This window comes from Leptosomus discolor, chromosome 1 (assembly GCF_034619465.1).
Source record: "Leptosomus discolor isolate bLepDis1 chromosome 1, bLepDis1.hap2, whole genome shotgun sequence".
Classification (NCBI taxonomy): Eukaryota; Metazoa; Chordata; class Aves; order Leptosomiformes; family Leptosomidae; genus Leptosomus; species Leptosomus discolor.
The window spans coordinates 218,183,803-218,197,482 of NC_141391.1; the positions used below are offsets into that span (position 1 = coordinate 218,183,803).

General features: G+C 68.5%; 1 protein-coding gene across 1 annotated transcript in view; it reads right to left on the minus strand.

Moving 5' to 3' along the window:
• Window positions 1–4,823: 4,823 nt before the first annotated feature.
• Window positions 4,824–13,680, minus strand: part of SND1 (staphylococcal nuclease and tudor domain containing 1) — a 101,018-nt gene continuing 92,161 nt past the window's right edge. The window contains exons 16-19 of the mRNA XM_086462552.1: window positions 6,373–6,482; window positions 6,011–6,243; window positions 5,458–5,639; window positions 4,824–4,900 (exon numbers count right to left, since the gene is read on the minus strand). Of these exons, the coding sequence (XP_086318678.1) occupies window positions 4,824–4,900; window positions 5,458–5,639; window positions 6,011–6,243; window positions 6,373–6,482 (602 nt within the window). The remainder of the gene's footprint in view (window positions 4,901–5,457; window positions 5,640–6,010; window positions 6,244–6,372; window positions 6,483–13,680) is intronic.

Here is a 13,680-nt window from a genome sequence, read left to right on the forward strand (position 1 = left end):
TCGACCTGCCGTGCGGCCACCGCACCAGCGACAGACGGACGGATGGATGGGCGATGGGGGATGTCCCCATCATCCGGTTGCCATGGAAACCGAAGGGAATCACCCCCCCCCGAGAGCCTCCCTGCAGCACCTCGGGGACACCCCACCCCCCCCCCCCCATCCTCCAGGCAAGCAGCAGGGACGCAGACACGGCTAGCCCCCACCCCTGCACCCCGAGGAGGGGGCTGCCACCCCGTCCCCCATCCCCCCGAGGAGGGGGCTGCCACGGTTTCAGCGCCCCATCGTGCCTGGGGACAACTGGGAGCGTGGGGGGGCACCGAACCCCGAAGCCACGCCGCGAGGGGACACCGTGGCAGGTGCCACCCTGGGGCGAACCCGGAATGAAGGTGCCCATCACCCGCCCCCCCCGGCATGGCGGCGCCTTAATCCCCGTTTTGGATTTATTCGAGCCGCCCTCCTCAGCCGCCGCCCTCAGCGGAGGGATTAAGCCGCCGCAGTCTCCCGCACCCCGCGGGGGGAACCGTGGGGTTTGGGGGTTCCTCCAGCCAACGGCCCCGGCGCGGAGGGGGGTACGGCCTGACCCCCCTCCCCGCGGCCAGCCGGGAACCCTGCCCTGCCCCAGCTCGCAGGGAAGGGTCCGAGGAGCGGCCCCCAGGGACATTGGGGTCCTGACCCCCCCTGCAGAGGCCCTCCACGGCTGCACCCCGAGCGGGGAGCCGGCACCCGATGCCTCTCGGCCGTGCCGTGCCGTGCCGTGCCGTGCCGTGCCGTGCCGTGCCGTGCCGGCCCTGCAAGCCGCTGATGGAGGGCGCGAGCCAAACCAGACCCCTCTGCCCGCCGGGAGCCCCGGCTGCGCCTGCCGAGCCGGGATGAAAAGCAGCAGCACGGCGCAGCCGGCACCAGTGCCGTTATTACCGGTGCTACCGGCACCGAGATCCTCCCAAGCTGGTGGTGCCCGGCACCACCGGGAGGAGCAGGGTGAGACCCGCGGTAGCCGCCGCCATGGGCCACGGCCATCACAGGCCGGGGGTCAAAGCCGTCCCCCGTCTCACGGCCCCACCGCGGAGGGGCCCGTCCCAGCACCGCCACCCCCGCTCCGGCGGTGCCTGCCAGCGCCGAGACCCGGCTCGGCTCAGCCCGGGGGAAGCGGCAGCTGCGGCTTTGTTCGAGCCCCCATCGAAATTCCACGTGCATCCAGGCCAGATGGGGCGAAACGCCGCAGGGGTCGGCGCGGGAAGGAGGAACGCGGCCCGGCGAGGCGGCCAAGGCCGAGGTGGGGGGCGAGCGCCCGCCGTGCGCCCTCCCGGCTGCCCACCGCACCCGCTGGGCACCCCCCCGCGGCGGGCACCGAGGGGCTGGGAGGTCCTGGGCGGCTGGAAAAGCCACGCTTTTCCCCTGCCGATGGGCAGAGGTGGGCAGGAGGCCCCGAGAGCGGGCAGGAGGCGGGCGAGGAAGCGCCATGGGATGTGCCAGGGCCTGGCTGGCGCGGGGCGGCGAGCCTGGCTGAGCCGGAGCCGCCAGGATGCGCCAGGGAAGCCGCAGGATGCCCCTGGGGGGCGGGTCAGCGGTTTCCAGCCGCCGGCCGCACGCCGCAAGACGCCGAGGAGGGACGGGGATGCCGGCCACGTCCCCGCGGCCGCCGACCGGCGGTATCGTGGGTGGGCGCGGGCTCTGGGTGCTCCTGACGCCCGCGGCTGGGTGCGGGGCCCTGCCCCCGCCGCCGCAGGCACCTCTGCATCCACGGCCACGTCTGCATCCCTGCCCACAGCTGCATCCCTGCACACAGCTGCATCCCTGCCCACAGCTGCATCCCTGCACACAGCTGCATCTGCAGCCACGTCTGCATCCGTGCAGACAACCGCATCCATGTCCATAACTGCATCCACGGCCCCATCCTTATCCGTGCACACAACTGCATGTGTGTCCACATCTGCATCTGCAGCCACAACTGCATCCCTGCACACATCTGCATCCCTGCACACATCTGCATCCCTGCACACAACTGCATCCCTGCACACATCTGCATCCGTGTCCATAACTGCACCCTGTGGCCACCCCTGCACCCGTGCAGACAACTGCATCCCACGGCCACATCTGCACCCGCACCCCCGCGCGGTGCAGCCCCGGTCCCCACCCCGCCGGCCCCCCCACCCCCTCGAGGTGCCGGGGCGCAGCCGCGCGCTCCGGGGGTCCGGGTGCCATCCTGCACCCCGCTGGCTGCGGCGGAGAGGGGCGAGCGGGGCGGCGCAGCGCGGCGCAGGGCAGCCCTGTCCTCACGCTGGTGGGCTCGTCCAGCGGAGGCGAGGAGATGCTCTGCAGGAGGAGGAGGAGGAGGAGGAGGAGGAGGAGGAGGAGGAGGCCGGGGGAAACCAGGCCACGGCGCAGAGGCTGAGCGTGCCCGAGTGGAGAAACCCCTGGCTGCATCGCTGCTGCCCCCGCTCCGCCAGGAAAACGGCAGCTCAGCCACCCCAGCTCCTCCCAGTTTCTTCCCCAGCTCCTCTAGTTTCTGCCCCAGCTCCCCCAGTTTCTTCCCCAGCTCCCCCAGTTTCTTCCCCAGCTCCCCCGGGAATGGGGCAAGAGGAAGGCGCCACCTCTCCCCGTGCAATCCCGCACCGGCACCGCAGCGGGTCCATACCTGCCCGCAGCCCCCGCTTGCCTGAGGGGGCTCATTTAGTCGCGCTGGGATATAAGGGCGGCACCCAGCCCCCCCCCGAAAGCGAAGGGCACCCCCCGCTCCGGTTCCACAGAAGCCGGTGCAGGACCCCCTGCGCCGAGCAGCCGCGGGCGCCGCAGCAGCCAGCGCCGAGCCGGGTCCCACCACGAGCTGCCAAAATCGGCCGCACCTCGAGCGGGCGAGGGTCCGCGTGGTCAAGGGGGGGGGGGGGTCGAGCTGCTGCACCACGACGGGGAGGAGGGGAAGGTAACGACGGCCAACGCACAGGGAGGGAGGAATTACCGCCGGCACCGCCGCGAGGGCGGCCGTACAGCCGGGGAAGGGGCGAGAGCGGGGAAGAGCCCAGTCGTCTGCGCCTAACGTGCCGAGTTTTACCTGGGGGAGGTGGCTAAAGGCAGCGGAGGGGATTATTTTTGGGGTCCTATACTGAAATTTTGAATCACGGCGCAAAATAACCGCACAAAAGGGCTCTCGCGCTCCGGCGCCGCCAAAGTTTCCATCCAAGAAGTCACCCGGGAATTTCTGGAGTATCGAGAGACCGTGCCCCGGGGCGGGGAGGCAGGAGGGGGCTTCGCTGTGACACACCCCCCCCCCCCCCCCCCCCCCCCACTGCTCACACGCGTGTGCGCCCCGGGTCCGGCCTCGTGTCCCCCCCCCCAGCGCTCTGCCCCGCACCCGGCCTCGCCCGCAGGATGCGGCCACGGCGCTCACGTCCCCCCCCAAAGCCCTGGGGAGAATCGGGAGGCGAAGCACCGAGCGGCACCCAAACCTGCCGCCCCCGAGAGCCGCCCGCCGGGAACGCCGGCCGGGGGGCCTGGCACGCGGGGGGTCCTCGCCGGGTGCCGGGACCCTTTTTCCTTCCGAAGATCGAAAGAAAGGGAAAATTTCTAATTTTTTTTCAGCTGAGCAGAGATCGCTGCCCCCCTGCAGGGCGATTTATGGAATCAGTGTGAGCCGAGGCCGCACAAGGTCATCGGCCGCTCCTGGCGAGCAGGGCCCTGCCGGCGCTGCCGGGAGCTGCCTGCGCCGGTGCTGCCAAGGTGCTGCATCAGCCCCGCTGCCCACGGCAGCTCCGGCGCTCGCCGGCCGCGCAGGCCCCGTGCACCCGTCACGCACCCGCCGCGCGTCTGCCGCGGCCGCCGGGCAGCTGCTGGGCATCGACCAGCTCAGCCGCCGCGCTGCTGCCCTGCAGCCGCCCTGCATGCACCGTGCGTCTGCCCTGCATCTGCTGGGCATGCACCGTGCATCTGCCCTGCATCCACGGCGCTTCTGCTGTGCATCCACCACACGACCACCGTGCATCTGCCCTGCAGCCGCTGTGCAACCTCACACACCCACTGTGCATCCACCGTGCGTCCGCCCTGCATCTGCTGGGCATGCACTGTGCATCTGCCCTGCATCCACCATGCATCTGCCCTGCATCCACCATGCATCTGCCCTGCATCCACCATGGATCTGCCCTGCATCCATGGCACTCCTGCTGTGCATCCTCCACACGACCACTGTGCATCTACCCTGCATCCACCATGCATCCGCCCTGCATCTGCCCTGCATCCACCATGCATCTGCCCTGCATCCATGGCACTCCTGCTGTGCATCCACCACACGTCCACCGTGCGTCTGCCCTGCAGCCGCTGTGCTGCTCCTGTGCAACCGCCACACGTCCACCGTGCATCCTCCCTGCACCCACGATGGGTCCGCTGTGCAGCCACTGCAATTCTGCTGGGCGGCCCCACGCAACCGCTGCGCAGCCGCCACGCACCTGCGGTGCACCCACCCTGCATCCGCTGTGCAACCCCACGGAACCACCGCGAATCTGCCGTGCAGCCGCCCTGCACGTACTGAGCAGCCGCCCTGCATCCACCCTGCATCTGCTCTGCATTCGTCCTGCATCCACTGTGCAACCACCGTGCATCCGCCCTGCATCTGCCCTGCATCCACTATGCATCTGCCCTGCATCTGCTGTGCATCTGCCGTGCATCCTCCCTGCATCTGCTGTGCATCCGCCGTGCATCCATCCTGCATCTACCATGCATCCACGCTGCATCCGCCCTGCACCCGCCGTGTACCCACCATGCATCTGCCCTGCATCCTCCCTGTATCTGCTCTGCATCCGCCCTGCATCCACCGTGCATCCATCCTACATCCATCATGCATTCACCCTGCATCCTCCCTCTATCCGCTCTGCATCCACCATGCATCTGCCCTGCATCTGCTGCGCTTCCACTGCGCAACCCCACAGAACCACTGTGAATCTGCCGTGCAGCCACGCTGCACGTACTGAGCATCTGCCCTGCATCCACCCTGCATGCACCCTGCAGCTGCCCTGCATGCACCCTGCATGCACCCTGCATGCACCTGCAGCCGCCCTGCATGCACCCTGCATGCACCCTGCATGCACCCTGCAGCCGCCCTGCATGCACCCTGCATCCACCCTGCATGCACCCTGCACCCGCCGCTCATCCCGCCTCCCTGCAGAGCACCGCAAACCACCGCTGAGGACCCCGATCTGCTCCCCCCGCCTCGGCACACCCCGTCTGCTCGGAAGGGCCCTGACACAGCCCCACCCCGGCGCACCCCGTTTGCAGCGGGGGTACGGGGAAAGCCCCCCCCGGCAGCACAGGGGGCCGCCAGCGCAGCGCTTGGTGGCTTTGCCTCGCCGGTGCCGCCGGAGCAGCCGGCCGAGGTGATGCCCTGGGTGGTCCCGGAGACGGCCAAACCCTCACCAAGGCAGCTGCTGGGGGGGTGGGGGGTGGTGTTACCCCGTGTGCACCCCAACCCACCGCAGGGTCCCTCCTCATCTTCAGGGCCGCAGCAGCCCTTCCTCCCGCCGGTGCCGGAGCTTTGCCGGCGCGGCCGCACGCTGCGTCCCGCTTCCTCCGCGCTCTCCTTTTCTGCCGGCATCAGCTCTCCGCTCGCCCGGTTGCGGCAGGCCAGGTGCTCCGCGGGGTCACCGCTTCGGCAGCTTTGCCGGGACACGGGCCCGGCCCCCAGCAGGATGTGGCCCCCTCTGCCAAGCCGGAGCTCCCCCCCCCAGCCCCGGTGCTGTGCCGCGCCATCCCCCAGCCGGCAGGACCAGGCGGCTGCAGGAGCAGGGCGAGCAGATGCCCAGCCTGTGGCTGGCTCCCCACCACCGAGGTGGGGATTTGGGGGATGCAGTTGGGTTCCCAGTCCTCCCCAGTCCCCCCCAGTTCTCCTTAGGGTGGGACTAGTAGCGCCGCGCCAGACGAACGCGGGGTACCGGAGCTGCAGCCGCCACCACCGCTCGGAGCAGAGACCGTGATTCGGTACCGATTTCCACCAAAACCAAACGTCCGGGGATGCTCTTGGCATCACCCGCCACCCACCCGCCGCCGGAGCGTGCTGGGCCGGGGGTCCCCAGGGCACGGCTCAGCCCTGGCAGCCCCCCGGGCGCAGCCGCAGCTCAGAGCCCCGCGCACCGGCGCATCGCCAGGCCCCGGCACCGCGGCGAAACCACGGCGCGCCAACGCTAGAGCCTCGGTGAGGAGCGCGGGGCCAAACCCCGCCGTGAGCCGGGTCCACGCGGGGTTTCCCCGAGCACCAAGCCACTTGCGGAGACCGGGGACGAGTCGCCACCGGCCGGTCCCTCCCGCCCCGGCCCCGAGCCGGCGTGCCGCAGCCCCCCGGCCCCCTGTGCCGCAGCCCCCCGGCCCCCCGCGCCGCCGAGCGTCCCCTACCTCTCGCTGCAGCACCAGCTCCTTGGTGAAGTGCGTGGCCTCCTCGCTGAAGGGCTCACCCTCCTGCACCAGCCCCGGCAGGTTCCTGGCGCCCCGGGGACACTCGATGCCTGTGGGGAGGAAGAGGAGGAAGAGGAGAGTGAGGGGCTTGGAGGAAGGCGGCGGGGTGACGGCGTGCCATCGCTGGGGACGTCACCTGAAAGATGTGTTTCGGGGGGGGGGGGGCGCAAAGGGGCCACCGGAGCCTGGGTGGGATGAGACCAGCTCGTGGGACACGGGAGGGTCCCCAGAGCTGGCACTGGGGCAGGGAGAGCCTGGGACAGCTCTGGGGCCAGGAGGGTTGGGGACATGGGGACAAGGAGGGCAAGAGCCAGCAGGGATGGGGACATGGGGACAAGCAGGAGAAGAGCCAGCAGGGATGGGGACACGGGGACGAGCAGGAGAAGAGCCAGCAGGGGTGGGGACACGGGGACGAGGAGGGCAAGAGCCAGCAGGGATGGGGACACGGGGACGAGCAGGAGAAGAGCCAGCAGGGATGGGGACACGGGGACGAGGAGGGCAAGAGCCAGCAGGGGTGGGGACACGGGGACAAGGAGGGCAAGAGCCAGCAGGGATGGGGACATGGGGACGAGCAGGAGAAGAGCCAGCAGGGATGGGGACATGGGGATGAGCAGGAGAAGAGCCAGCAGGGATGGGGACATGGGGACGAAGAGGGCAAGAGCCAGCAGGGATGGGGACATGGGGATGAGCAGGAGAAGAGCCAGCAGGGATGGGGACATGGGGACGAAGAGGGCAAGAGCCAGCAGGGATGGGGACATGGGGACGAGCAGGAGAAGAGCCAGCAGGGATGGGGACACGGGGACGAGCAGGAGAAGAGCCAGCAGGGGTGGGGACATGGGGACGAGGAGGGCAAGAGCCAGCAGGGATGGGGACATGGGGACGAGGAGGGCAAGAGCCAGCAGGGGTGGGGACATGGGGACGAGCAGGAGAAGAGCCAGCAGGGATGGGGACACGGGGACGAGGAGGGCAAGAGCCAGCAGGGATGGGGACACGGGGACGAGCAGGAGAAGAGCCAGCAGGGATGGGGACACGGGGACGAGGAGGGCAAGAGCCAGCAGGGATGGGGACATGGGGACAAGGAGGGCAAGAGCCAGCAGGGATGGGGACATGGGGACGAGCAGGAGAAGAGCCAGCAGGGATGGGGACATGGGGATGAGCAGGAGAAGAGCCAGCAGGGATGGGGACATGGGGACGAAGAGGGCAAGAGCCAGCAGGGATGGGGACATGGGGATGAGCAGGAGAAGAGCCAGCAGGGATGGGGACATGGGGACAAGGAGGGCAAGAGCCAGCAGGGATGGGGACATGGGGACAAGCAGGAGAAGAGCCAGCAGGGATGGGGACATGGGGACGAGCAGGAGAAGAGCCAGCAGGGATGGGGACAGGGGGACGAGCAGGAGAAGAGCCAGCAGGGGTGGGGACATGGGGACGAGCAGGAGAAGAGCCAGCAGGGATGGGGACATGGGGACGAGGAGGGCAAGAGCCAGCAGGGGTGGGGACATGGGGACGAGCAGGAGAAGAGCCAGCAGGGATGGGGACACGGGGACGAGCAGGAGAAGAGCCAGCAGGGGTGGGGACACGGGGACGAGCAGGAGAAGAGCCAGCAGGGGTGGGGACATGGGGACAAAGAGGGCAAGAGCCAGCAGGGATGGGGACACGGGGACAAGGAGGGCAAGAGCCAGCAGGGATGGGGACATGGGGACGAGGAGGGCAAGAGCCAGCAGGGATGGGGACACGGGGACGAGGAGGGCAAGAGCCAGCAGGGATGGGGACATGGGGACAAGGAGGGCAAGAGCCAGCAGGGGTGGGGACATGGGGACAAGCAGGAGAAGAGCCAGCAGGGGTGGGGACACAGGGATAAGGATGGCAAGAGCCAGCAGGGGTGGGGACACAGGGACGAGCTCCTTGCTGTGTCCCAGGCTGGGGGCAGGGAGGACCCCCTGCTCCTGTCCCTGTCCCCAAACTTCCCCCCCTGCCAGAGGAGCTGCCCCCCCCTCCGGGTCTCTCCCTGCTGCAGCCGCCCTCACCAGGGGGGTTTGGGGACGCCAGGGTGCAGCTGGGGTGTGACACCCCATTCACGCCGTGCCACGGCGAGCCCCACGCCGCCAACCCCTGCCGTGGCGCAGACCCTGCAGCACCGGAGGCACCAGCTGGGCAAGGTCCTGTGCAAGGTCCTGTGCAAGGTCCTGTGCAAGGTCCTCTGCAAGGTCCTCTGCAAAGTCACCCTGTGCAAGGTCCTGTGCAAGGTCACCCTGTGCAAGGTCTTGTGCAAAGTCCCCCTGTGCAAGGTCCCCCTGTGCAAGATCCTGTGCAAGATCCCCCTGTGCAATGTCCCCCTGTGCAATGTCCCCCTGTGCAAGATCCCCCTGCGCAAGGTCCTGTGCAAGATCCCCCTGTGCAAGATTCCCCTGTGCAAGATTCCCCTGTGCAAGGTCTTGTGCAAAGTCCCCCTGTGCAAGATCCCCCTGTGCAAGGTCCTGTGCAAGGTCCTGTGCAAGATTCCCCTGTGCAAGATTCCCCTGTGCAAGGTCCTGTGCAAGATCCCCCTGTGCAAGATCTCCCTGTGCAAGATCCCCCCCTGCAAGGTCCTGTGCAAGATTCCCCTGTGCAAGATCCCCCTGTGCAAGGTCCTGTGCAAGATCCCCCTGTGCAAGATCCCCCTGTGCAAGATTCCCCTGTGCAAGATCCCCCTGTGCATCACAGCCGCGGGGGCAGGTCAAGCCCCGGCCCCACAAACCACCCCTAAAAACTAAACCACTGAAAAAACCCGGAGGGAAGGAGGCCGAGCGCTGCGGGGGGTCACCCCGACCCACGCCCAGGTGTCCCCCCCCAAACCGGGATGCCCACCCGGCGCTCCCCTCGGCCAGAGGGCTGCCAGCGCCGGCGGTGCCACCGCTCGTCCGACCGGGAAGCCCCGCGTTACTAATTCCATTTTGCATACTCGGTTGTTAACGAGGTGCCGGGGGTTCCACGCAGCAGCCCCCACATCTTGGCGGGGGGGGGGGGTGGGGGGGGTGTTCCAGGGCCCGGGCGGCTGCTTTGGGCACGGGGAGGGGGGCGGTTGGAGCGGTGGCACTCGCCGGCTCGCCAGGACGGTGGCACAGCTCGGTGCCTGCCGGCTCAGCACCCGCAGGGCTACAAACGCCACCTTGTTCCAGCCGGGACCCCCCCCAGGGTGGCTCTGGGAAGGTTGGGGTGACGGCCGCACCGCCGGCACCGCACCGGGCGGCAGCACCGAACCCGGGAAGGGCGACAATCCCTTGATTGAGCCATTAATTAATCATTTCCAAAGCGGGGGGTGCAGGCCCCCAGCAGAGCCCGGTGGCACCCCCCCCACCCCCCACCCCCCCCAAACCCCCCGAGATGGGGCATGGCGGCAGGCTCACCCGCGGCGGGGGAGAAGCACCCGGTGTCACCAAGGCTTGACGACGTGGCTGACGATTAAAAGGGGTGATTTGCATCGCTCCCAATTAACACCCTGCCATTAGGGGCTCGGGGGGGGGGGGGGGGGCTATAGGGGAGGGGCCGCGGGACCCCCAGCTCCCCCCCTGGGGCGCTCCCCACTGCATCACGGCCACCCCAGCTGGGACTGGTGGGGACCAGCGGGGTCCCCAGCCCCGCTGCAGGGATGGGTGGGGGTCCCCGGCTGCTCCCGGGCCCTGCAGCAGCGGGGAGGGGGGTGCGTCACCCCCACCTCCGCCCCGCAGAGCACCCAGGAAGGAGCCCGGTGCAGCGGGAAGCTGCCCCGCTGCCCCCCGCACCCCGGCGCTGCTCCGGCTCCCCGAGGGACCCCACCGAGGTGGCCCCACCGCCGCCTGGCTGGGGGGGCGGGAGCCAGACTGCAATCCAGGAGGACGTGTCCTTGTCCCCGTCCCAGTCCCCAGCCCTGTCCCTGCCCCTACTGCATCCCCATGCCCATCCCTGTCCTCATTCCTGTCCCTATGCCATCCCCATCCCTGTCCCTATCACCATCCCCATCCTTGTCCCCATCCCTATCCTCATCCCTGTCCCTGTCCCCATCCCTGTCCCTATTGCATCCCCATCCCCATTCCCTTCCCTGTCCCTATGCCATCCCCATCCCTGTCCCTGTCCTCATTCCTGCTCCTATCCCCATCCCCATCCTTGTCCCCATCCCCACCCCTGTCCTTGTCCCTATTGCATCCCCATCCCCATCCCTGTCCCTATGGCATCCCTGTCCCTGTCTCCAACCCTGTCCCTGTCCCTATGGCATCCCCATTCCTGCTCCTATCCCCATCCCCATCCTTGTCCCCATCCTCACCCCTGTCCCTGTCCCTATTGCATCTCCATCCCCATCCCTGTTCCTCTTCCTGTCCCCATCCCCATCCCCTTCCTTGTCCCTGTCCCCATCCCCATCCCCGTCCCTGTCCCCATCCCCACCCTTGTCGCATCCCGAACCCCCATCCCCATCCCAATCCCTGTCCCTGTCCCCTCCACCCAACCCCCGCCCCCACCATCGCCATCACCGCGACGGCAGAGCCCTGCTGCCGGCGCCGGGCAAAACAACCCACCCCAAACCAACCCCTTTTCCCCCTCTTTCCACCCCAAATTCTCCACGCTGGCGTCCCACCCAGCCGGGTCCCCCCCGGGGGAGGGGGCACCCCTGCACCCCAAGGGTGCAGGGATGGGAGGGGGGGACAGGCTTTCGGTGGCAGCCCCCTGACTCCTGCACCCCAAATCAGCCCAGCACCGCAGCCAACAGACAGACCCCGGTGTGAGCGGGAGGAAGGAGCGGAGATGCACCTCCTCCTCCTCCTCCTCCTCCTCCTCCTCCTCCTCCTCCTCCTCCTCCTCCTCCTCCTCCTCCTCCCGGTGCCCTGGCACTGGGCAGCGGCCGGTGGGCACAGCTCCGGCACGGCACGCATCCCAGCCACGGCACCAGCATCTCCAGGCAGGAGCATCCTCCAGCACCGCGCTGGGAGGGGGGGAAATGAGGAGCCAGAGCTGCCAAGAGCGTGTCTTCCCTTCCTCCTCCTCCTCCTCCTCCTCCTCACGGAGCGAGCAGGGGCTGGGGGAAGGGAGCCACGGCGAGGGCTCACGTGCCGTGACGGCGATTGTGGGGTTTTTTTTCCCTAAAGAATTTGAAGGAACAGCTGAGGAAGCGTCCGAGCCCTTCGCAGGAAAACGCGCAGCGCAGCGGTTCCCCGGCGGGCGGGCGGCCCCGCGGCGATGCCGCCGCACGCGGGCTCCCATCCCCAGCAGCCCGCGCCGCAGCTCGGGGTGCCACCGCGGGTCCTCGCTCGGCCCCTGCTGCCTCCTCGACCCGCACGAGCCTTTTGGAAAAGGAAAAAAAAAAAAAGGAAAAAATAATAGGAAAAAGAAAAAAAGGCTGGGATGAGGGCGCTCAGCCCCAGACAGAACCGCGCCGGCTGCCGTAACGGCGCGGGGACGCGGCTGCTCGGCACTCGCTGGGCCCGGCAAAGTTACCCAGCACTTAAAACCAAAAAACACCTAAACCCGAAGCCGCGGCTCTTCCCGGGAAGCCGTAACCGTATCGACCGGCGCCGACGGGGGCCGCGGTTCAAAAGGCTCCGGAGAATCCCACCACAAACCCCCGTTGCCACACGCTTCTGCCGAGCAGCGAGACCCGGCTCCTGGGCTGGACGGAGGCGACGGCTGCGGGGCTGCGGAGGGTGCTCCCACCCTGGCCGCCCCCATCTCTGCAGGGCTGGAGGTCGAGGGCTGGGGGGGGGGGGGGGGCAAACATGCTGCAGCATCCCGGCGGGATCCTAATCTCGGGGCATCCTGCAGCATCCCAGGGTATCCTGCGGCATCCCGGGGCATCCCACAGCATCCCTGGGATATCCTGCAGCATCCCACAGCACCCACACCATCCTGGGACATCCCACAGCATCCTGGGACACCCCGCAGCATCCCTGCAGTATCCTGCAGCATCCCAGGGGTATCCTGCAGCATCCCAGGGTATCCCACAGCATTCCTGGGGTATCCCGCAGCATCCCAGAGCATCCTGGGGCATCCCACAGCATCTTGGGACACCCTGCAGCATCCCAGGGTATCCCACAGCATTCCTGGGGTATCCCCCAGCATCCCAGAGCACCCTGGGGCATCCCACAGCATCTTGGGACACCCTGCAGCATCCCAGGGTATCCCACAGTATTCCTGGGGCATCCCACAGCATCTTGGGACACCCTGCAGCATCCCTGCGGTATCCCACAGCATTCCTGGGGTATCCCCCAGCATCCCAGAGCATCCCGGAGCATCCTGCAGCATTCCTGGGGTATCCCACAGCATCCCAGGGGATCCTGCAGCAGGGAGCACAGCCCCCAGCCCCCCAGCCCTGGCACATCCACGAAGCCACTCATTAACATTTCATCTCACCGGCTTCGTGGCCTCACCGGGTACCGCCGGCACGGCACGGCACGGCACGGCACAGCACCGGCATCGCCCGCCTCTCCCCTCCCTCCGGGAGCTCATTCAAAACCTCTCTCCGATTTCTCCAAGGAAAATGCCTTGGATTTACCCCCGAGTTCCCCTGGAGTGGGGGCTTTTCCAGCCCAAATTTCTGGGCTCTAAACAGCTTTCCCCCCCTCCCTGGCCCCGCCTTGCTGTGCCATAACCGCAACCGGCGCGGCGAGCTGCGGAGCGGGCACGGCACCGCGCGAGGGTCGCCTGTCCGGGAGCGCTCGCGCCGGCGCGGAGCTGGATCCGGGGGGGGATTTCTGGGCTTTGGGGGCCGAAGGGGGCAGAGGAGCCGCGCGGCAGCATCCGTCACCGGCACGAAGCCGCCCGGTAATGGCCGGGAGCACGACCTCAACGCCAAGGACCCGCGCCAGATCCCGGGATGCGAGCTGCTGCCGCGGCGGCACCGGACCCTGGTGGCCCAAGGGCTTCGGGTCGGATCGGTCAGAACCAGCAGCGCCGGGCAGGATGATGCTGCCCATCCCTGGGGGGGGAGCCGAGCCGGGGCTGGCGGCGCTGCCGGCCTCCGAGTCGTGATGGCAACTTGGCGGGTGCCGCGGAGCCCGTGTGGGAGCGCGGCGTATTTTTACCACCCGTCCCTACCAAAATAGAGGCTGTCGGGAACAGGGAAACAGACGGCAGCGGGGAGGTGGCCGCGCGCTGCCGAATCACGCCGGCTCCCGCAGCCTGGAGTCGAGGGTGGGGGGCTGCCTGGGGACCCCCCCCTGCCCGGGATGCCGGCAGAGGGGTGCAGCAGCCCAGCGGCGGCGCTCAGCTCAGCGCAGCCCCGGGGAGCCGCAGCCGGCGCCGGAG